Source organism: Alligator mississippiensis, chromosome 15 (genome assembly GCF_030867095.1).
Source record: "Alligator mississippiensis isolate rAllMis1 chromosome 15, rAllMis1, whole genome shotgun sequence".
NCBI classification, from domain to species: Eukaryota; Metazoa; Chordata; order Crocodylia; family Alligatoridae; genus Alligator; species Alligator mississippiensis.
The window spans coordinates 2,166,390-2,189,382 of record NC_081838.1 but is presented as its reverse complement, the minus strand read 5'-3'; the positions used below and the strand labels follow the sequence as shown (position 1 = coordinate 2,189,382).

At 53.9% G+C, this 22,993-nt stretch overlaps 1 protein-coding gene across 1 annotated transcript; it reads left to right on the top strand.

The window, feature by feature from the left end:
- Nucleotides 1-6,191: 6,191 nt before the first annotated feature.
- On the top strand, nucleotides 6,192-14,177 carry LOC102571196 (cytochrome P450 2G1). Its single transcript, XM_059718332.1, has 9 exons — nucleotides 6,192-6,371; nucleotides 7,677-7,839; nucleotides 8,868-9,017; nucleotides 9,696-9,856; nucleotides 10,557-10,733; nucleotides 10,993-11,134; nucleotides 12,392-12,579; nucleotides 13,284-13,425; nucleotides 13,768-14,177. Exons 1-9 carry the CDS (start codon nucleotides 6,192-6,194, stop codon nucleotides 13,971-13,973), a joined length of 1,509 nt encoding a protein of 502 aa, XP_059574315.1. The 3' UTR covers nucleotides 13,974-14,177.
- The last annotated feature ends 8,816 nt before the right edge of the window (nucleotides 14,178-22,993 follow it).

The following is a 22,993-nucleotide window of genomic DNA, read 5'->3' as shown; positions in this document are numbered from 1 at the left end:
AGAGCAAACCAGCATGGCTGAGGTAGCCTTTTGATCTCGCATCTGAGTTACTGTAAGCTAAATATCTAGTGGGATCTCGAGTAGCTTACTCACTCGCATCATCCAGAGGTGGTTGGAGTTTCCTCTGGAGGCAGGGCACGCTGAGCATGCGGTTATGAGGAGGGAGCCTGTTTCAGATTTACCTGGGTGACCGCATGGCTAATGGCTTCCTTCTTCCTGGCCTGGGCCTTTTTATAACCTCTCTGACCTCAGCAGCCCGGTCCAATCGAAGCTGCCAGTGCTGGCCACAAGCCAACCAGTCTAAAAAAGCATCACTGGCTACCTGGGCCGGTGAGCGGGGCTTTTCCCTCCCCCTCCCCAGGTGACCAGAGCATCCGCCTCCCAGGCACCAGGCTTTTGTTATGTAGACAGGGAGGCAGATCCCCCGCCCTGAGGAATTCGACAGGGCATCTCAGGACATGATCCATGGTTTGTGGCTCCTGACAAACATTGCTTGGTTGCGTAGCGGCCCCATAATTTCTTGAAAAACTTGCAAAGGACCTTTGACCCTACAATGGCCGATACACGTGTGTCACTGAGGAGACCTCTCAAGCAAGCCCCTTCAGCCATACACTCTGCCCACAGCTCGCCATCATACCCACAGTGTTTTTCACACTTGCGTTTGTCTCCACACTGGAGAAATGGCAGTGTTGTAGGCCATAAGAGCAGTAAGAATTAAAATCTGCAAGTCTACATGTCTGTGGAAAGCCCCAGGGTGCATCGGAGCACGTGCAATTACATCAAGAATATCCTGGGATGTAAGGATCAGTAGCAGCCTCCTCTAGTAGATAAGAAGCATAAGCCATACATGGTACATATCTGGGAAGACATGTCGTTAGATAACTTCATTAATCAGCAAATTGTAAAGGCACACAGCACCAATCGTGACCAAGCAAGTGTGAGCAACAGCGTCAGCTTCATGCAACAGAAATGTACTCTGCATTTGTTTAACCCTGCACTATCCCTGCTGTCGCTCAGTCTGATCGCCTGGCTGATATGATGAATAAAGCCTACACTGAGTTTGTGCTCACCAAATAGCTGCCCTGCACTTATCTAAACCATGTGGCAGTACACCTAGCAGGTACTTGGGCAACATGTGCATGGGATGGAAGGCAGATCGGTTGTGAGGTGAATATATTTTTGCAAGTGAAACACAAACCCTTGAGCAGGACTCCTCGGTAGTTTCCAAACCAGTCTGAAAAGGAGACGGAGGAGGGATTTGGGGTTCCCGGCTGGAGGGAAGAGTGTGGTTTGCTGGCTGAAGAAGGGGCCTGGGACTTACTGGTGCTAGGGATGATCCCCTGGGCTTTCACCTCTGCTGAAATCGGTCTTTTCCTTAAACTTCACAGCAGCTGCTGGCAAGAGGCAAGTCAAGTCACTGCAACCATGGGAGCACCTTGGATGCTGTAACTACCCTCCTGGGTTACTTGAATTGCTTTGCATCATTGGTGATTCTATGGATGAAATGACCTGGTGGCACCCATCACTCCCAACGCACAGCCTCCACACGCCGGCCTTGCTGGGGCCCCTCCATCCTGTCCTGCTGCCCCACACCTCCACATCCCAGCCCTCCAGTGTGTGGGGCAGGGGGTAGGTGTGCGGGGTGGGAGGATGTGGGGCCTAGGGGCCTTGTGCCCCCCCAGATTTGTGCACCCCCCGCATGCACACAGCTGCAGCCTGCCTGGGCAGGCAAGGGCAGGACTCAATGCGAGAAGGCAGATTGGGGCAGTGGGTATCACCGCCACCACTGCGACCAGAACCCCATGACAGCACGATGCCAGCAACGCGAGGAGTCACGGACAGGGAGGGGGCCATGCTGCCCTCGCATTCTCCCACCGCCAGCCACCAGCGTGCTGGGCCAGAGCTCTACCCCGCAACCGTGACCCGGCTGCCACTCGCCTCAGGGCACAGCTCTTCCCCAGAGAGGAGGGGGGCAGTGTCGTCTGTGCCCCCCCACCTCTCCCCTAATAAATTATCCATTCTCCCCACTCAGTCTCCTCTCCCCCCACAGACTTACCTGTGGGGACTGGTGTCCACACTGCCTGGCTGCCACATGCATCTGTACGTACATGCACACATGCACGTGGCACCCCTGCCTGATCGCCCTCCTCCCACTGCCCCCAGTACCCAGCAGCCCCTTGCAGGCTGGAACTTTGCCAGCCTGCAAGGGGAAACCTACCACTTTTCACGTTTTTCTCCTTTAAAAGGGAATCCATTTTGAAAGTTTGTTCGGGACCCTTTCATATATTCTTGTGCCCCACTTTTGGGTCACAACCCATGGGCTGAGAAATGCTGCCAGACAGCATATATGGGTGCAGAGGAGAGCCACACGCATGATGAGAGGGCAGGAAAACAGACCTGATGAAGAGAGGCCGAGAGCCACGCAACTCTTCAGCCTGGAGAAGCGCAGGCTCAGGGGGGACCTGGTGGCCACCTATAAGTACATCAGGGTGCTCACCAGGATCTGGGGGAACATCTGTTCACCAGAGCGCCCCAGGGGATGACAAGGTCGAATGGCCACAAACTCGTCCAAGACCGTTTCAGGCTGGACGTAAGGAAGAACTTCTTTACTGTCCGAGCCCCCAAGGTTTGGAATAGCCTGCCGCCGGAGGTGGTTCAAGCACCGACTCTGAATGCCTTCAGGAGACATTTGGATGTTTACCTTGCTGGGATCATAGAATCATAGAAGCTGGGTCAGAAGGGACCTTGTAGATCTTCAAGTCTGACCCCCTGCCTGGGCAGGAGGACAACTGGGCTCAATTGACCCCAGCCAGGTAGGTATCGAGCCACTTCTTAAAGACCCCCAGGGTAGGAGCCAGCACCACTTCCCTTGGAAGTTGGTCCCAGATCCTAGCCGCCCTGACTGTGAAGTAGTTCCTATGGATGTCTAATCTAAACCTGCCCTCCAACAACTTGTGGCCGTTATTCCTTGTTATCCCGGGGGGCGCTGGGGGAAACAAGGTCTCCCCAAACCCTTCTGGTCCCCCCTAGTGAGTTTATAGACTGTCACCAGGTCCCCCCTCAGCCTTCTCTTGTGAAGGCTGAACAGGTTCAGGTCCCGTAGCCTCTCATTGTAGGGTCTGCCCTGCTGTCCCCGGATCATGCAGGTGGCCTCCTCTGGACCCTCTCAATGTTGTCCACATCCCTCTTCAAGTGCGGCGCCCAGAACTGGACGCAGTACTCCAACTGCGGCCTGACCAGTGTCGCAATGTCAGCCCATGTTCATCTTGGAGTCAATAATGACTCCAAGATCCCTTTCTGCCTCCATGCTCTCAAGGGAGATTCCCATCTTATAAGTGTGCTGCCGGTTACTACTGCCCAAGTGCAGCACCCTGCACTTGTCCGTATTGAAACGCAAACTGTTTTTGTTAGCCCACCCTTGCAACCTATCCAGATCTTGCTGCAGTCTTTCCCTCCCTACTAGTGTGCTCACTTCACCCCAAATTTTGGTATCATCAGCAAATTTAAACAGGTTGCTTTTCACCACATTGTCCAAACTGCTGATAAAGAAATTGAACAGCACGGGCCGAAGGACCGAGCCCTGGGGGACTCCGCTGCCCACTTCCCCCCAGGTCCAATATTACCCATCCACCACCACCCTCTGAGTATGACCCTTCAGCCAATTTGCAATCCATCTGACCGTGTGGGCATCGATGCCACAGTCGCCTAGTTTTTTAGTGAGGATGGGGTGGGAGACAGTGTCAAAGGCCTTGGGATCCTATGACCCCAGCTGACTTCCTGCTCCTGGGGCAGGGGGCTGGACTCGATGATCTTCCGAGGTCCGTTCCAGCACAAATGTCTGTGAATTTCTCTATATACATACACACTCAAGCAGTAAGTGAATCAGATCAGCCACCTCTTGGCTTCCCAGCTAAAAACAAACAAACCAAGGAAGGTTCAGGATTTGGCTCCAGGTTCCAAGTAATGGCAATGCAGGTCTACGGAGCAAGCACGCGGGTCTTGCCAGAGGCCAGGCATTTCTTGTCCTAAGCCAGAGCGTAGAACCTGACAAGCGAAGCGTTTGGGTAAACAAAAAGCAGAGGCAGGCGAAACCATCCCAGGGTGCCTTTCATTTCAGATGTCATGCATTCACTCACTGGACAGCCCAGGATCTAGATCTGCCCACGCCTCAGTGCCATACAGCCAACTCCCCTGCTGCCTGCCTGGTGCAGCACAGATGCGCGTACACAAGTACAAAGTGGATCAGATCAGACACCTCTTGGCACTGCCCTTGGTCTCCCAGTGGTTTGGCGCAATGGAGCTTGGAGATGGAGCAACTCTTCTCCCGGCAGCCGGCACTACCTACCTGATCTTCTGGGAGCGGAAATGGTGGCAATGCCCAGGGAAGCTCCCCCCTGGGCCAATGCTGCTGCAGTTCCTAAGCCACGTACTGCAGCTGAAGCAGTGTGCATTCAACAAGCTGCTGCTGAAGGCGAGTCAGGTTACCTCGCCCGGGTACTGGTTTAGCCAGGAGTCCTGCCAGCTCCTGCCCTGGGCTCTTGCCCATTCCTGAATCAACCCACACAGCTCTCTGAGGATCTGGCTCAAGAGTTGCCTTTGCTCCAACTACTAGACTCTTCTCCCCCCTGCAGCCAGCTACAGAACCCAGGAGTCCAAACTCCCAGCCTGGCAAGTCATGGGAAAACCCTTAACTCGAAGTGAAGCTATTTCCCCACAATTCTCAGCTGCAGGAGGTTTTTTTTTCTGCTGGCTGAAGCCCCATTTGGAAAGAGTTTAATATTTCCATCTCTCTTGACCAGGACACATGTTTGCACTGTCTTGGGCATAGTTCTCCAAGATCCCAAATACTTCAAGGATCCCGAAAACTTCCACCCAGAGCATTTCCGGGTTAAGGAAGGCCGCTTCCAGAAGGATGCTTTCCTGCCAATTTCAACACAGGGCTTGCGGCAGGACTGCCAGGTTCTGTTTCCCGCCCTGCATGCATGTCCTAGTGGCTGGAGAAGAGGACCTGGGATCCAGGGTCCATGGCTGCAGGAGGCAGTGTGCTTTGCTGGCTGGAGCAGGGCACAGGAATTGCTAGGGGGGATTCCTGCTGCCGGGCTAGGAACAACCGCTTGGGCTTTCACTTCTGCGGGGATTTGTCTCTTCCTGAACATTTCCAGCAGCTGCTGACAATAAAACTTTTCCAAAGCAGCCAAGCATTCTCTTTGTGTTTGGAGAATGGCTGGGGACAGCAGGGGCTAATTCTCCAAAGTGCTGGGTTTAGCCCCAGCTCAGGGGTTTCTCTTGCCAATCTAGAGCATGGCAGCACTGGGTCATCTGGATCTTCAGCAAGGCTGGAAGCCAGTGCTAGAATGCAAATGTGCCAAGTAAATAGGCCTTGTGTGGAGAAGATGGCATTTAGATGAGGGCTGGCACTCAAAGATCTGGATTTCATCCCCCACTCGGCACCTGTGGGCAGGTCACTTGAAATAGAGCCTCAACGCATCCGCTTCCAAGACGGAAGGAGTATCCCATCCTTTCCTGCCTTATGTCTGCAGATCCAAAGGGCTTTGGGGCAGGGACTGTCTATTACTGGGTCTGCACTGCATGTGAACACAACGGTCACCGAGGTACCAGGGCCAGGCAGCCCCCTTCAGGTAGCAAATCCAGCTGGGAAGGTGTCGGCTTCTCTAGGAAGTGCTCGAAGGTCTAGAGGAGACGGGCAACAGAAAAGACTCGGTCACTAGCACCTAGAGATGCTGGATCTATCCGTGCCCAATGGTAACTGTGGCCACGCGGCCCTGAAGGAAGGCCTGGAGGGCCACGCGGAAGAGTTCAGAGTAGACTCAGGAGACAGGATCTACCACGGAGGCGGTGATTCAGGACTGGGCTCTGACTGCAGTCTTGACTCGCTCCTCAGCAGGAGAGTAGGGTCTAATGTGAGTCACACGTTTGGACAAACAGGAAGCAGACGCACGTGCAGCCATCCCAGAGCCTCTCAGATGTCGCACATTCACCTCTGACAACTCAGGAGCTAGATATGATAATGCCTCATGGCCATGCTGGCCAATTCCTCGTGACTCCCTAATGTGGGGCTGTTGCTCGCCCGGTACGGTATATATACACATACAGCACAGGCAGGTGAGCATGAAGTAGATCAAATCAGACGCCTGTTGGCACTGCTCTCGCTCTGCAAGAGTTTTGGCATGATGGAGCTTGGAGACGCAGCGGCTCTCCTCCTGGCAGCCTGCGCTGCCTGCCTCATGGTCTTCTGGGAGTGGAAACGGCGGCAACGAACGAGCAAACTCCCCCCAGGGCCAACATTTCTTGAACTCCTTGGCTACCTGCTGCAGGCCTGGAACAAGGGGGTGCTTCAAATACTGTGGAAGGTGAGTCATTTCCGCCCCAGAGCCCTCGTCGTCATACTGCTCTACCTGGGGAGCCATTTCCCCCACCACCTGCTCCTCAGAAAGGGCAGGCAATGGCACCCAGGACCTCCAGCAGAGCTCAGCACCTGCGGTCGTGCAGACCCCGCTAGCTCGGGACTACGTGCATACCTGCAGGGTCGGCTCCCAGGACTGATCATGCACTGGCTTAAAAACAGATACCGTGCTGATGCCTGGGACTTGGACCCAGATTCCCTCCCCCTCCCACCTCCCCTCCACTTTGTAGGAAAGAGCAATCTTCACTGAGCTCCCCCTAGCTTGCTGTCCCCATCTAGATCATTGCTGGTTGCCCAGGGCATGGCTGCAGCAGGAGGTGTGGAGAAAGCCCCGTCACCCGCCCAGCCCACAGGCATGGCACTGGGGTCGTGGGTGACCCACTTAAAGCATGGCTTCAGGAAAACCAGCCATCTCTGTGAAAAACAGCATTGGTCATGATTTCCCAGAAATCACCCAGGAGATTGCAGCCCACCGTAGAGAGGAAGGTGCTGGTTGGTGGGACAGCTGCACCCAATAGCACAGTCCATGCTCTTTTTCTCAGCACAAGACTGGATGGATACGTGACCAATTGCAGCCAGGCCCTTGCATGACATAACATGCTCCAACCTACATAGATCCTTATTAAATGCCATGTAACTACATGCGGAGGTGCATGGGAATAACCTGTACTGGGAAGGCTTCTTAAGCAGCCAGTCCATTCCTTTCTTAAGTCACCACCTAAACGACATGGCCTGGCTTATGTCCCATGCTGCTTTTCGTTCCTTGCATTCCCTCCTTCAGACATCTTTTTGGCTTATATAGCCACTTAAACATGCGTGTGAAGGCTCTGGTGACCAAGGGCCCACACCCTTCCAGCTCAGCTCCTCAGTGGTCAATGGGGCCAGAATATCATGCCTCATCAGATCCTTGGGACAGGTCTACCTCCTCAGTACGGTCACAGCTTACTACCAGGGGTTCCCGTGTCCTCTTTCATGTCTGGGCACTACTGAAACAGAGCGGGGAGAAATCCCTCTAGCAGTGCTGCAGTCTCCGTATAGCCCAACTGGCCCAGCAGTTCCATGTGGGATATGAACTGATCCAGGATTTCATGGGCCAACGTCCATCGCTTCTACACAGTGTAGTTTCACCAAGAGTCTCACCCAGCTCAGGCTATGGCCACATATCGCTCGTCTGCCTGGGTTGAGTGCACCTTGCTGGTCATGGCAGCATCTGACCATTCTGGCTTCTCATTCCTCCCAATTCCCAACACAGGTGAGAGAGAAGTACGGCCCCGTGTTCATGGCGAATTTCGGCATGCGGCAGGTCGTGTTTTTCTGCGACTCCGACTCCGTGAGGGAAGCCCTGGTGGACCAAGGAGAAGAGTTCAGTGGGAGAGCGAGAATGGATTCAGTGGACAGGTTCTTCCATGGTCATGGTGAGCAAAAGCAAGGGCTGGGCTCTGATGGCAGACCCAGTTCAAGGTTGACTATAGGTCAGGTCACTTTTACTCGTAGGAAGACCCCTCACCTCACAGCTCTGCACCTCTACACCACAGCACTGCACTTGGTGCACGATCCACCATGGCACAGACGTTATTTCCCATCCAACTCACTTCCTTCATTGCTTGATGTCATCACATGTCCTTTGAAAGCACTACCATGCACTCTAGGAACAACCCCCAGGGTATATAGCCTTCCAGATTCCTCTTATTGTTTTTGACCGTTCCAAATGTGATGCTGTCCAAAAATGATGGATGTTCAGATAAAGAAAATGGAATCCACTTAGTGTAGGCTTCTTACTGGGACTTCTAGGCTGCTCAGAAGTGTGTGCGTCCTCAGTGGTCGGCAGGGGTGGAAACGAGCAAGATCCTTTGTGTCGGAATCAACTATGGAAAGGTCGGAAGCAGCTTGGAATCAGGGACCGAAGGGGCCACTGGCTTTGCAGGGGGGAGGAGGGCGAAAGGGGGAGGGTGTCAGGAATATTTGAACCTGATGTACACAAGTGAAGAGGGCCCAGGCCTAAGAAACAGAGGTTGCTGGGAGCTGTGGGACACAAGCTCAACATAAAGCCAAGCCACCCCAATGCCTGGCCCTCACATACTTTGGCAGAGGCCGGAACAACACCCAGCAAAGGGAGAAGCCAGTCCCTCTACAGTAACGGGATAAATAAGCAAGGAAGTGGGCAGTGGACTTAGCATAAAACCTAAGTGGGTTTCAACCCCCACTGAAATGGCTATATTGGGGCCATGTTTGGAGACAGTGATGTAGGTGAATAACTGTTCTTAGTTTCTTGAAGAAATGGCACTTGGTAACCAAGGATAGGGATCCCCAGCTGAAAAGGAAGATGCTTCCTCAAATCCACTTGATCTCCACTTCAGAAGGGCATCATTCAATATGCACTTTGTTCTTTAAAAGATACCGGACATCACATGACCTGGTTCTGAACACGCTTCCCTCCATCCAGGTGTCGTCATGGCTAACGGGGAACGGTGGAAGCAGCTCCGGCGATTCTCCGCTTCAACCCTGAGGAATTTTGGGATGGGGAAAAAAAGCATTGAGGAGCGGATCCAGGAAGAATCTCAGTACCTGGTAGAGGAGATGGGGAAAAACAAAGGTCGGTGCTTTCTACACTGCTCTGGGGGTGTGAACTCAAACGCATCTGGTCTGTTTCTGGTTAATGGACATGGATAACGAAATGCCTCAGAGACCACTTTCAGAGACTCCAGGTCTCAAGTAAGAGTTTAGCTTTATCCAAGCCCTCAGAGCCCAGCAGCTCCCGTCACTGCCAGGGGAGTTCTCCAAGAGGACACCCTGGACATGCCAGGTTCTTCTCAAAATCCAGACCAGGCACCCAGCACTGCTGGGCCCTGGTCCTTGAGGACCTTCAGACCCTGGGGAACTTCTTCCAGCAGCTCACATCTCCCTTTCTGAAGGCACACGTCTGCTGCACTCCCAGCACCAATGACAGCATGGGAAGACACATCCCAGTCCCAGCTCCCTCTCTCAGGTGTGCCAAACAGCACAGCACTGCATAGGACAGGGCTCCCTGCCACCTCGCCCCTCCTATTACCCTCTCAAATGTTTGCAGTTGGTGCCACGGTCCCCATCACAACACCCATGACGGCGAGCTGGATCTGAGCCAGCTAAACCTGAACCTACATACATCTGCGGAAGTTTCCAGGTCACTCATAATTAAAACTTTACCCGCCCTGGTGTCAGGAGTCTCCACAACTTGACACTCATAAGATTGGAAGGAAGGTGGTCATTGACCCGGTTGTCTCCCCATCACCAGGTTCTCCCTTCGACCCCAGCCTCGCCATCACACACTCGATTGCCAACATCATCTGCTCCATTGTCTTTGGGAACCGCTTCGACTACAAGGACCAGAACTTCCTGAACTTGATGGGCAGCATCAACAACTTATTCTTGGATATGAGCAAGATCTCAACTCTGGTAGGTGATGTTTCTGGGGCAGGAGGAGGATCGGGCATGTGCAAGACTCTTCTGCCTCTGCCAATGGGGTAAAGCAACCCTATACTGTCCACATTGCAGCCATCCCAAACCTCCGTCCTCACCTGGGACTCAGGGCCTCCAACAGGCTGACAGCCTGCCTCTCCCACTGTTCTGCACGTTGTCCTTGACCAAGAAGGGACTCTCTTGATAGCCTCTGGTTTCTCAACTGCTGTGTGTTGTGTCTTCTCACAAAGTCCCCATCTCCCCCAACAAAGACGATTAATAATTGAGGCCCCTGCTCTTACCTCCCAACCGGCACAGTGCCAGTAGAGCACAACAGAGGACAAAGCCAATGTCTTGTGGGCCAACATCGCACACATGCAACAGGTAGGGCATAAGGAACACTTCGAGCAAGTACCTAAGCCAGGCCAGCAGCCAAGGCTGGAGTCTAACTCAACAGGGGGGTCAAGAACAGATGGGTCCAAGGAAGAGATCCCCCCATGGGTCAGCAAGTGGAGATGGGGTAGGAAGGAGGGGACTGGGGATTCTGGGAGACATTTCTAAAATTGAGGTGAGCGCCATAAACCAGATAAACATGGATGATGCCACTGCAGATCTTCACTCACGGTGTCTCCTGATCCACCAATGAGAACACAGCTTTCCAGTCTATTGACCTGACTCCCTTCTTCCTCATCCCCAGTTCTACGAGATGTTTCCGAGGATCATGCCATACATACCCGGCCCGCACAATCAGGCTCATAAACACTACAAGGCCCTACACGATTTCATCCTGGAAAGGATGAGGATAAACCAGCAGAGCCTGGACCCCAGCTGCCCTCGGGACTTCATTGACTCCTTCCTCGTCAGGATGGAAGAGGTAAGCAGAGGAGGGTTACTACTGCCACTACGTGTTAGGACAGGCCTGTGATGCTTTCCATGGGAGCTTACCCATAATTGACCTGGGAACTCAGATCTAGACTCACCAACTTGAGCAGACCCAATAACACCTCCCCTTTAGAGAATCATGCGAAGCCTGGGCAAGAGAGGCATTCTTGGTTGAGGGGCAAATCCAGGTGCAAACTAGATGCCAGGTGGGCATTATGTGCTAGGAGTCCTTTCTATTCCCTCCTTTCCAGGAAAAGCAAAACCCACAGAGTGAATTCAGCACCAGGAACCTGGTGGACACAGCAATCCAGTTATTCTTTGGAGGGACAGAGACGACGAGCTCCACCCTAAGATTCGGACTCCTGCTCTTGATGAAATACCCAGAGGTCCAAGGTAACGTGGACAGGAAATAAAGTTATTGTACCTATGTGCACCCTGAATTTGACACAGACTGTCTGGTCACCAGTTCAGTCATCAGCTGGTCACCAGGGAACTGGAGATCCACACACACACAAGTCCAGCCGCAGACCAGATGCACAGGTAAGAGCCCTGCTCCTGCCTCCCCTCTCCAGAGTCCTTTTTAGGATGCCAATGGCTAACGAGGCTGTGATGCTTAGCTTTGTATTTCAGGGAGGCTGGAGCTGGTGCTGCATTACCAACCCTGCACAGAGAACAGTTATCCTTGGAGAACAATGGCGGTGGTTAGATGGGGTGGGATGTCAAGGGTCACTCCCAGCTCTGCCCAAGATGCCTTGCGCAGCCCTGGACCAGACACTGGACATTTCCCTGGCTCAAGATGGAAAGAATATCATTCTCTGCTTTGTGCCTGTAGATTAGGATGGGTCAAAAAGGATGTGGAGAAGCTTGAGAGAGTCCAGAGAAGAGCCACGCGCATGATCAGAGGTCAGGGAAGCAGACCCTACGATGACAGGCTGAGAGCCCTGGGGCTCTTTAGCCTGGAAAAGCGCAGGCTCAGGGGTGATCTGATGGCCACCTACAAGTTTATCAGGGGTGACCACCAGGATCTGGGGGAATGTTTGTTCACCAGAGCGCCCCAAGGGATGACGACTAGGTCGAATGGTCATAAACTAGTACAAGACCGTTTCAGGCTGGACATAAGGAAGAATTTCTTTACTGTCCGAGCCCCCAAGGTCTGGAACAGCCTGCCACCGGAGGTGGTTCAAGCGCCTTCATTGAACACCTTCAAGAGCAAACTGGATGCTTATCTTGCTGGGATCCTATGACCCCAGTTGACTTCCTGCCCTTTGGGCGGGGGGCTGGACTCGATGATCTTCGAAGGTCCCTTCCAGCCCTAATGTCTATGAAATCTATAAGAATGTGCTGGGGGCGTTGAATGTCTCTTGCTGTGGGTCCGTGCTGCATTTGACACAATGGATCCTCGGACCGGGGCTAGTGACACCGTCCAGCTGGGAAGGTGCCTTCTCTGCTAGGAAGACCTGGAAGGCGTAGAAGAGACCGAGAAGGGGGAGCAATAGGTGGGCACTTCTGGAGGCAGTAGTGGCCACCCAAGATAGGCTGAGGAAGGGTTTTCACTGAGGCTGGGCCTGTCCTTACACAACTGACATTGCTGGGGGATCAGAGCCTGTGGCACAAACACCAAGCCCACCCCTTCCAATCCTGTCTCCGCAGACAAGGTGCATGAGGAAATCGACCATGTCATAGGGCGGACCCACAGCCCAGCCATGAACGACCGAGGCCGGATGCCATACACCAACGCCGTGATCCACGAGATCCAGAGACTGGCTAATATCCTCCCCATCGGGGTCCCGCACAAAGTGACCTGTGACACCCACTTCCGGGGGTACCTTCTCCCCAAGGTGCTGCCTCGTGGGTTACCGGGAATGTTCCATTCGTGCCTCATAATCTCCTCCAAGAGAGCACTCTGGTCTGGGGTTGGAGGCTGCCTGATATTCAAGAAAGATGAGCACAGACTGTGATCTTCTTGGACAGCCTGGTCTTTTTTATATGATTGAACACCTGAAGGAGGGAAATTCAGGGACAGCTAAAGAAATTGAGGGGGTTGGACCAAAAGAAATCTCATGAGGTTCAACAAGGACAAGTGCAAAGTCCTGCACTTAGGATAGAGCAGACCCATGCCCCAGTACAGCCTGGGGGTGACTGGCTGGGCAGCAGCTCTGCAGGAAAGACCTGGGGGTGATAGTAGAGAAGAAGCTGAATATGATCCACCAGTGCGCCCGTGTTGCCAAGAAGGCTAACAGCACACTGGGCGCATTAGTAGGATTAGAGCCTGCAGCAGCAGATCGAGGGACATGATTCCTCCCCTCTATTCATAGAATTATGGAAAAATGAGGGTTCGAAGGGACCTCAGGAGGTCACATCTAGTCCAACCCTCTGCTCAAAGCAGATCTAGCCCCAACTACATCATCCCAGCCAAGGCTCTGCCTAGCCAGGTTTTGTGACCTCCTGAGGTCCCTCCCAGCCCGAATTTTCCATGATTATATCAAGTGGAGGAAGGGTTCAACTCTCCCATTCCTGCTTTGTTCCCACCTCTCTTTTCCAGGATACAGATGTCTACATGATCTTGGGCATACTTCTCCAGGACCCCAAATACTTCAAGGATCCAAAAAGCTTTCACCCGGAGCATTTCCTGGACGAGGAAGGCCACTTCAAAAGGAATGATAGCTTTCTGCCGTTCGGCACAGGTACAAGTGATGGCTCCATTCCCAACCGTACTGGGTTCGACTCCCCACTCAAAGACTCCCATGAAATAGGACACTGGAAGAACCAGTTCACTCCTCTGTGACTCAGTTGCCTCACCACCCCAAAATGCTATGTTTGTCCTGGAACAAAAAGCATGTAGGTCTGTAGAGGGTGTGGCATTTATAGATTGAGAAGTGAGATGGGAGGCAGGTGAGCACAGGATCCTTCCTCCCATCTCTCCTTAGCCAGAGACTTTCCAGGACCTATAGCTCAGGCAGGTCTCCTGTTAGACCCTTGCAGACTAGAGTTCATTTATTTGCCCATCGCTCTGCTTATCCCTGCAGGAAAGAGGGTGTGTCTGGGCAAAAGCCTGGCCCTCATGGAGCTCTTCCTGATGCTGACCACCATCCTGCAGCGCTTCACCCTGAAATCACCAAAAGAGCCACAGGAAATCGATCTCACCCCAAAAGTGAACGAACTTGGGATTGTTCCTCCAAACTACGAGCTCTATGCCCTCCCGCGGGAGGAAGGGCTGCACGACAGTGCCTAGGACATGGAACAGGCATGCAACAGGGCAAAGCACCTCCTTCTCCTTCATGTCTCCACTCCAAAATGTTAGATGGGCTGCTCCCAATATGCTGCACAGGTGTTGGTGTTGCCAAATCTTGTGGGGTGCATTGTGGTGCTACAGGGCATCTCAGGACATGATCCAGGTTTGTGTCGCCTGACAAACATTGCTTGGTTGTGTAGAGGCCCCGTGATTTCATGAGCAACTTGCAAAGGACCTTTGACCCTACAATGGCCAATACACGTGCAACGTTGAGGAGACCTCCCAAGCAAGATCTCACCTTTAGTCATTGACTCTGCCCACAGCTGGTCGTCATACCCAGTGTTTTTCATACTTCCATTTGTCTCCATATTGCAGAAATGGCAGTGTTGTAGGCCATAAGACAGGCCAAGAGCTGAAGTGTTAAAATCTGCAAGTCTACACATCTGTGGAAAGCCCCAGGGTGCATCAGAGCATGTGGAATTACATCAAGAATATCCTGGGATGTAAGGATCAGTAGCAGCCTCCTCTAGTAGATAAGAAACATAAGCATGGTACATATCTGGGAAGACATGTAGTTGGATAACTTCATTAATCAGCAAATTGTAAAGGCACACAGCACCAATCGTGACCAAGCAAGTGTGAGCAACAGCGTCAGCTTCATGCAACAGAAATGTACTCTGCATTTGTTTAACCCTGCACTATCCCTGCTGTCGCTCAGTCTGATCGCCTGGCTGATACGATGAATAAAGCCTACACTGAGTTTGTGCTCACCAAATAGCTGCCCTGCACTTATCTAAACCATGTGGCAGCACACTTATTCCCTGTCCCACACAATGGAGGGCTGGGTCCTGGAGGTGTGGAGCAGGGGGTAGGTGTGCGGGGTGGGAGGATGTGGGGCCTAGGGGCCTTGTGCCCCCCCAGATTTGTGCACCCCCCGCATGCACACAGCTGCAGCCTGCCTGGGCAGGCAAGGGCAGGACTCAATGCGAGAAGGCAGATTGGGGCAGTGGGTATCACCGCCGCCACTGCGACCAGAACCCCATGACAGCATGATGCCAGCAACGCGAGGAGTCACGGACAGGGAGGGGGCCATGCTGCCCTCGCATTCTCCCACCGCCAGCCACCAGCGTGCTGGGCCAGAGCTCTACCCTGCAACCGTGACCCAGCTGCCACTCGCCTCAGGGCACAGCTCTTCCCCAGAGAGGAGGGGGGCAGTGTCGTCTGTGCCCCCCCACCTCCCCCCTAATAAATTATCCATTCTCCCCACTCGGTCTCCTCTCCCCCCACAGACTTACCTGTGGGGGCTGCTGTCCACACTGCCTGGCTGCCACATGCATCTGTGCATGCACACATGCACGTGGCACCCCTGCCTGATCGCCCTCCTCCCACTGCCCCCAGTACCCAGCAGCCCCTTGCAGGCTGGAACTTTGCCAGCCTGCAAGGGGAAACCTACCACTTTTCACGTTTTTCTCCTTTAAAAGGGAATCCATTTTGAAAGTTTGTTCGGGACCCTTTCATATATTCTTGTGCCCCACTTTTGGGTCACAACCCATGGGCTGAGAAATGCTGCCAGACAGCATATATGGGTGCAGAGGAGAGCCACACGCATGATGAGAGGGCAGGAAAACAGACCTGATGAAGAGAGGCCGAGAGCCACGCGACTCTTCAGCCTGGAGAAGCGCAGGCTCAGGGGGGACCTGGTGGCCACCTATAAGTACATCAGGGTGCTCACCAGGATCTGGGGGAACATCTGTTCACCAGAGCGCCCCAGGGGACGACAAGGTCGAACGGTTATAAACTAGTGCAAGACCATTTCAGGCTGGACATAAGGAAAAACTTCTTTACTGTCCGAGCCCCCAAGGTTTGGAATAGCCTGCCGCCGGAGGTGGTTCAAGCACCCGCTTTGAACGCCTTCAGGAAATATTTGGATGTTTACCTTGTTGGGATCCTATGACCCCAGCTGACTTCCTGCCCCTGGGGCAGGGGGCCAGACTCAATGATCTTCCAAGGTTCCTTCCAGCACAAAAATCCAGCCAGGTTACAAAACGCCTGGACACAGGAGGAGGGGTGGATGTCGTGTACTTAGACTTCAGGAAGGCCTTCGATACGGTATCCCACCCCATACTGGTGAACAAGTTAAGAAGCTGTGACTTGGATGACTACACAGTCCGGTGGGTGGTGAATTGGCTGGAGGGTCGCACCCAGAGTCGTGGTGGATGGGTCGGTTTCGACCTGGAAGGGTGTGGGCAGTGGGGTCCCGCAGGGCTCGGTCCTTGGACCGATACTCTTTAATGTCTTCATCAGCGACTTGGACGAGGGAGTGAAGTGTACTCTGTCCAAGTTTGCGGATGACACAAAGCTATGGGGAGAAGTGGACACGCCGGAGGGCAGGGAACAGCTGCAGGCAGACCTGGACAGGTTGGACAAGTGGGCAGAAAACAACAGGATGCAGTTCAACAAGGAGAAATGCAAAGTGCTGCACCTAGGGAGGAAAAATGTCCAGCATACCTAGTGCCTAGGGAATGACCTGCTGGGTGGCACGGAAGCGGAAAGGGATCTTGGAGTTCTAGTGGACTCCAAGTTGAACATGAGTCGGCAGTGTGACGAAGCCATCAGAAAAGCCAACGGCACTTTATCGTGCATCAGCAGATGCATGACAAATAGGTCCAAGGAGGTGATACTTCCCCTCTATCGGGCGCTGGTCAGACCGCAGTTGGAGTACTGCGTGCAATTCTGGGCGCCACACTTCAAGAAGGATGCGGATAACCTGGAGAGGGTCCAGAGAAGGGCCACTCGTATGGTCAAGGGCCTGCAGACCAAGCCCTACGAGGAGAGACTGGGGCACCTGGACCTCTTCAGCCTCCGCAAGAGAAGGCTGAGAGGCGACCTTGTGGCTGCCTATAAGTTCATCACGGGGGCACAGAAGGGAATTGGTGAGGTTTTATTCACCAAGGCGCCCCCGGGGGTTACAAGAAACAATGGCCACAAGCTAGCAGAGAGCAGATTTAGATTGGACATTAGGAAGAACTTCTTCACAGTTTGAGTGGCCAAGGTCTGGACCGGGCTCCCAAGGGAGGTGGTGCTCTCCCCTACCCTGGGGGTCTTCAAGAGGAGGTTAGATATGCATCTAGCTGGGGTCATCTAGACCCAGCACTCTTTCCTGCCTATGCAGGGGGTCGGACTCGATGATCTGTTGAGGTCCCTTCCAACCCTAACATCTATGAATCTATGAATCTAAATGTCTATGAATTTCTCTATATACATACACACTCAAGCAGTAAGTGAATCAGATCAGCCACCTCTTGGCTTCCCAGCTAAAAACAAACAAACCAAGGAAGGTTCAGGATTTGGCTCCAGGTTCCAAGTAATGGCAATGCAGGTCTACGGAGTAAGCACGCGGGTCTTGCCAGAGGCCAGGCATTTCTTGTCCTAAGCCAGAGCGTAGAACCTGACAAGCGAAGCGTTTGGGTAAACAAAAAGCAGAGGCAGGCGAAACCATCCCAGGGTGCCTTTCATTTCAGATGTCATGTATTTACTCACTGGACAGCCCAGGATCTAGATCTGCCCACGCCTCAGTGCCATACAGCCAACTCCCCTGCTGCCTGCCTGGTGCAGCACAGATGCGCGTACACAAGTACAAAGTGGATCAGATCAGACACCTCTTGGCACTGCCCTTGGTCTCCCAGTGGTTTGGCACAATGGAGCTTGGAGATGGAGCAACTCTCCTCCCGGCAGCCGGCACTACCTACCTGATCTTCTGGGAGCGGAAATGGTGGCAATGCCCAGGGAAGCTCCCCCCTGGGCCAATGCTGCTGCAGTTCCTAAGCCACGTACTGCAGCTGAAGCAGCGTGCATTCAACAAGCTGCTGCTGAAGGCGAGTCAGGTTACCTCGCCCGGGTACTGGTTTAGCCAGGAGTCCTGCCAGCTCCTGCCCTGGGCTCTTGCCCATTCCTGAATCAACCCACACAGCTCTCTGAGGATCTGGCTCAAGAGTTGCCTTTGCTCCAACTACTAGACTCTTCTCCCCCCTGCAGCCAGCTACAGAACCCATGAGTCCAAACTCCCAGCCCGGCAAGTCATGGGAAAACCCTTAACTCGAAGTGAAGCTATTTCCCCACAATTCTCAGCTGCAGGAGGTTTTTTTTTCTGCTGGCTGAAGCCCCATTTGGAAAGAGTTTAATATTTCCATCTCTCTTGACCAGGACACATGTTTGCACTGTCTTGGGCATAGTTCTCCAAGATCCCAAATACTTCCCAAATACTTCAAGGATCCCGAAAAAAAGCAAAGCTCATCACCAGGGGCAGAAGGGGCTTTGCTGTAGAAATGCCTTCTGCCCCACCTACAAGGGACCAAGAACTAGACCAGCTCTAAGTCTCGGGAACCAGCAGCGGGAAGGAGAGGAGGCAGCACACGTGTGTCCCGCACGCACGTGTGCCCTTCTTACCAACCAACTGACCGGACGCGGCGGCGGCAGCAGCAACAACAGAGGAATCAGCAGCGGGGGCAGCAGCAGCTGATCCCCCGAAGGTAAGTGGGGCGGAGGGACCCGGCGCAGCTGAGCCGGATCCGGAGGGGAAGCCCCCCGGGTCCCATATAGCTGAGCCGGTAGGGAGCCGCGCAGCGCGAACAGAGCGCGCAAACAGGCGCGCTCTGTAAGAGCACGCCGGCGTTTGCGCGGGCGTTCGCGCCGGAGGGCGGGCCAGGAGGGCCAGGAGTGGGACTCCTGTAGGGGTAGGGCGTAGACACCGCGCAGGTCTACAAACAGCAGCTTGTAGAATGGTGTCTACGAGGAGTGCTGCTAGGGCCTCTGCCCAGGGGGACAAGGCTAACCAGGGCTGGTCTGAGGCCTCCACCCAGACCGAGCCCATGGGGGAGCCGGTGTCCCCCTACCTCCTGGCCTGTGGGGTATCCCCAGCAGGGCCGGGGGGAGCAGAGATTGGGGGCCCCCACACCTGTCCGGCAGGTGCCCGTCTTGGGGCTCTGGAGGCGCAGGTGAGGGAGCTCCGGGAGGAGGTTAGCAGGCTGAGGGGGATCAGGGAGGCGGAGGATGAAATTGACAGTTATTTCCTTTCCCTGCAGGCCCAGGCACCAAAGGAAGAAGCAGCCCGGGGAATACCCTCCACAGCAGAGTGGCAGACGGTCACAGCCAGGACCGGAGCGGCACGCAGAGAACCGGTACCAGCTTCTCCAGTCCGACTGGAGAACAGGTACGAGGCCCTGGCGACCCTGCAGGAGATGGAAGGGGAGGAGGAAACCCTTGGGCAAGAAGAAATGCCACATTCTTCACACTCCGAACAGATCAAGAGATCCACGATGACCCAGAGGAGGAGGCGACGAGTGCTCGTTATAGGCGACTCCATCCTGAGAGGTACGGAAGGACCCATCTGTCACCAGGACCCCTCGGCACGAGAGGTATGCTGCCTCCCTGGAGCAAAGATTCGGGATGTGACGGAGGTAATCCAGGCCAGGATCAAGCCCACCGATTATTAACCCATGGTCCTAGTCCATGTGGGTACTAATGATGCGGCCAGGAGAACCCCCGATCACTTGATGGCGGACTACTGTGCTCTGGGCGGCGTGCTGAAGGAGTTCGGTGCCCAGGTGGTTTTCTCTTCCATCCTACCAGTGACCGGACGAGGAAGACGGCAGGAGAACTGCATCAGAGAGACCAACTGGCGGCTTCGGCAGTGGTGTCTCGAGGCAGGCTTCGGCTTCCTGGACCATGACCCGCACATCACGACGAGGGACATGCTCAGCTGGGATGGGCTTCACCTGTCCCCCAAAGGTAAGCATGTGTTTTCTTCTAGGTTGGCGGATCTCCTCCGGCAGGCTTTAAACTAGGCTCGTCGGGGGGAGGGGAGTACGAGGGCAGGGGAAGCTGTGGACCACCAAACCATGTGGCACCCACGAGGACAGCCCAGCCTGAAGAAGGAGAACATTGGGAACCTGAAAGCCATGGGGAGGCCAGCACAACAGAACAGGTAAGAAACAAGAAGGTAAGAAACAATGGGCCCCTTGGGACTCGGAGCGGGGGGGCAGCAAAGGCGCCAGTCGCAGGGCTCAAGTGCCTATATACTAATGCTAGGAGCATGAGGAACAAGCAGGATGAACTAGCGCTCCTGCTTGCACTAAACACCTATGACTTAGTGGGGCTAACAGAGACCTGGTGGGATTCATCCCACGACTGGGCGGTACATATTGAGGGCTATAGATTGTACAGAAAGGACAGGTCGGGGAAGAAAGGGGGGGGGGGGGTTGCACTTTATGTCAGTGAGCAATATACATCAACCCTCATCAAGACAGAATCCGAGGTTGAGGAAGTAGAAGGATTGTGGGTTAGACTACATGGGGGGCAAGGAGAAAGGGATTCGGTGGTAGGGGTCTGCTACAGACCCCCACACCAAGGGGAAGAAATAGATGCGGGGCTCCTGAGGCAACTCTCGGAGACCATAAAAGCTAAAGAGGCGGTAGTCATGGGGGACCTAAACTACCCGGACATCTGCTGGGAGACGCAGACAGCAAGGTCCCATCGCTCACGCAGGTTTCTAACTTGTGTACAGGACCTCCACCTGACACAGGAGGAGCATGGTCCCACTAGGGGGAATGCCATACTGGATCTGGTATTGGCAACGGGAGATGATATGATAGGGGACCTCCAGATCGGTAGCTATCTGGGAGACAGTGACCACCTTATGATAGAATTCAACATAAGATGGCGAGTGGGTAAGGTAACTAGTAGGGTGAAAGTGCTAGACTTTAGGAAAGCTGATCTCATTGCACTCAGGCGATTAGTCGAGGACGCACTGCAGAGTAGGAGTTTTGATGGGATGGGTGCCCAAGAAGGGTGGCTGTGCCTTAAGGAAACGATCCTTTGGGCACAAAGCAAGACGATTCCCGAGCGAGGCAAAAGAGGGAAAGGGGCCAGGAGGCTTCCATGGCTGACCAGAGAAATCCAGGGCAGCCTAAGGGCCAAAAGGGGAGCACATAAAAAGTGGAAACAGGGTGAGATCACTAAAGATGAATATACCTCCTCTGCTCGTGCTTGTAGGGAGGCAGTTAGGCGGGCCAAAGCTACCATGGAGCTGAGGATGGCAACCCAAGTAAAAGACAACAAGAAATTGTTTTCTAGATATATAGGGAGTAAAAGGAAGGCCCAGGGAGGAATAGGACCCCTGCTAAATAGACAGAAGCAACTGGTGACGGACAGGGGGGGACAAGGCTGAACTCCTCAACGAGTTCTTTGCCTCAGTCTTCCTAAGCGAGGGGCACGACAAGTCTCTCACTGGGGTTGTAGAGAGGCAGCAGCAAGGAGCCAGACTTCCATGCGTAGATCCTGAGGTGGTGCAGAGTCACTTGGAAGAACTGGATGCCTTTAAGTCGGCAGGCCCGGATGGGCTCCATCCCAGGGTGCTGAAGGCACTGGCCGACGTCATTGCAGAGCCACTGGCGGGAATATTCGAATGCTTGTGGCGCACGGGCCAAGTCCCGGAGGACTGGAAAAGGGCTAACGTGGTCCCCATTTTCAAAAACGGGAGGAAGGAGGACCCGGGCAACTATAGGCCGGTCAGTCTCACCTCCATCCTTGGTAAAGTATTTGAAAAAATTACCAAGGCTCACATTTGTGAGAGCCCGGCAGGACAAATTATGCTGAGGAGAAACCAGCATGGGTTTGTGGCGGGCAGATCGTGCCTGACCAACCTAGTCTCTTTCTATGACCAGGTTACGAAACGCCTGGACACAGGAGGAGGGGCGGATGTCGTATACTTGGACTTCAGGAAGGCCTTCGATACGGTATCCCACCCCATACTGGTGAACAAGTTAAGAGGCTGTGATGTGGATGACTGCACGGTCCGGTGGGTGGCGAATTGGCTAGAGGGTCGCACCCAAAGAGTCGTGGTAGATGGGTCGGTCTCGACCTGGAAGGGTGTGGGCAGTGGGGTCCCGCAGGGCTCGGTCCTTGGACCGATACTCTTTAATGTCTTCATCAGCGACTTGGACGAGGGAGTGAAATGTACTCTGTTCAAGTTTGCAGATGACACAAAGCTATGGGGAGAAGTGGACACGCCGGAGGGCAGGGAACAGCTGCAGGCAGACCTGGATAGGTTGGACAAGTGGGCAGAAAACAACAGGATGCAGTTCAACAAGGAGAAATGCAAAGTGCTGCACCTAGGGAGGAAAAATGTCCGGCACACCTACAGCCTAGGGAATGACCTGCTGGGTGGCACAGAGGTGGAAAGGGACCTTGGAGTCCTAGTGGACTCCAAGATGAACATGAGCCGGCAGTGTGACGAAGCCATCAGAAAAGCCAATGGCACTTTATCGTGCATCAGCAGATGCATGACGAATAGGTCCAAGGAGGTGACACTTCCCCTCTATCGGGCGCTGGTCAGACCGCAGTTGGAGTACTGCGTGCAATTCTGGGCGCCGCACTTCAAGAGGGATGCGGATAACCTGGAGAGGGTCCAGAGAAGGGCCACTCGTATGGTCAAGGGCCTGCAGACCAAGCCCTACGAGGAGAGACTAGAGAAACTGGACCTTTTCAGCCTCCGCAAGAGAAGGTTGAGAGGCGACCTTGTGGCTGCCTATAAGTTCATCACGGGGGCACAGAAGGGAATTGGTGAGGATTTATTCACCAAGGCGCCCCCGGGGGTTACAAGAAACAATGGCCACAAGCTAGCAGAGAGCAGATTTAGACTGGACATTAGGAAGAACTTCTTCACAGTTCGAGTGGCCACGGTCTGGAACGGGCTCCCAAGGGAGGTGGTGCTGTCCCCTACCCTGGGGGTCTTCAAGAGGAGGTTAGACAAGTATCTAGCTGGGGTCATTTAGACCCAGCACTCTTTCCTGCTTATGCAGGGGGTCGGACTTGATGATCTATTGAGGTCCCTTCTGACCCTAACATCTATGAATCTATAAGCCCTCCCTAAGCCCCTAGGGCACTCAACATGTTACAAGAGCTTGTTTAGTTTCTCCGCCCTGCAACTTCTCCGAACGTTAGCACCATGGACCCCATGCCAC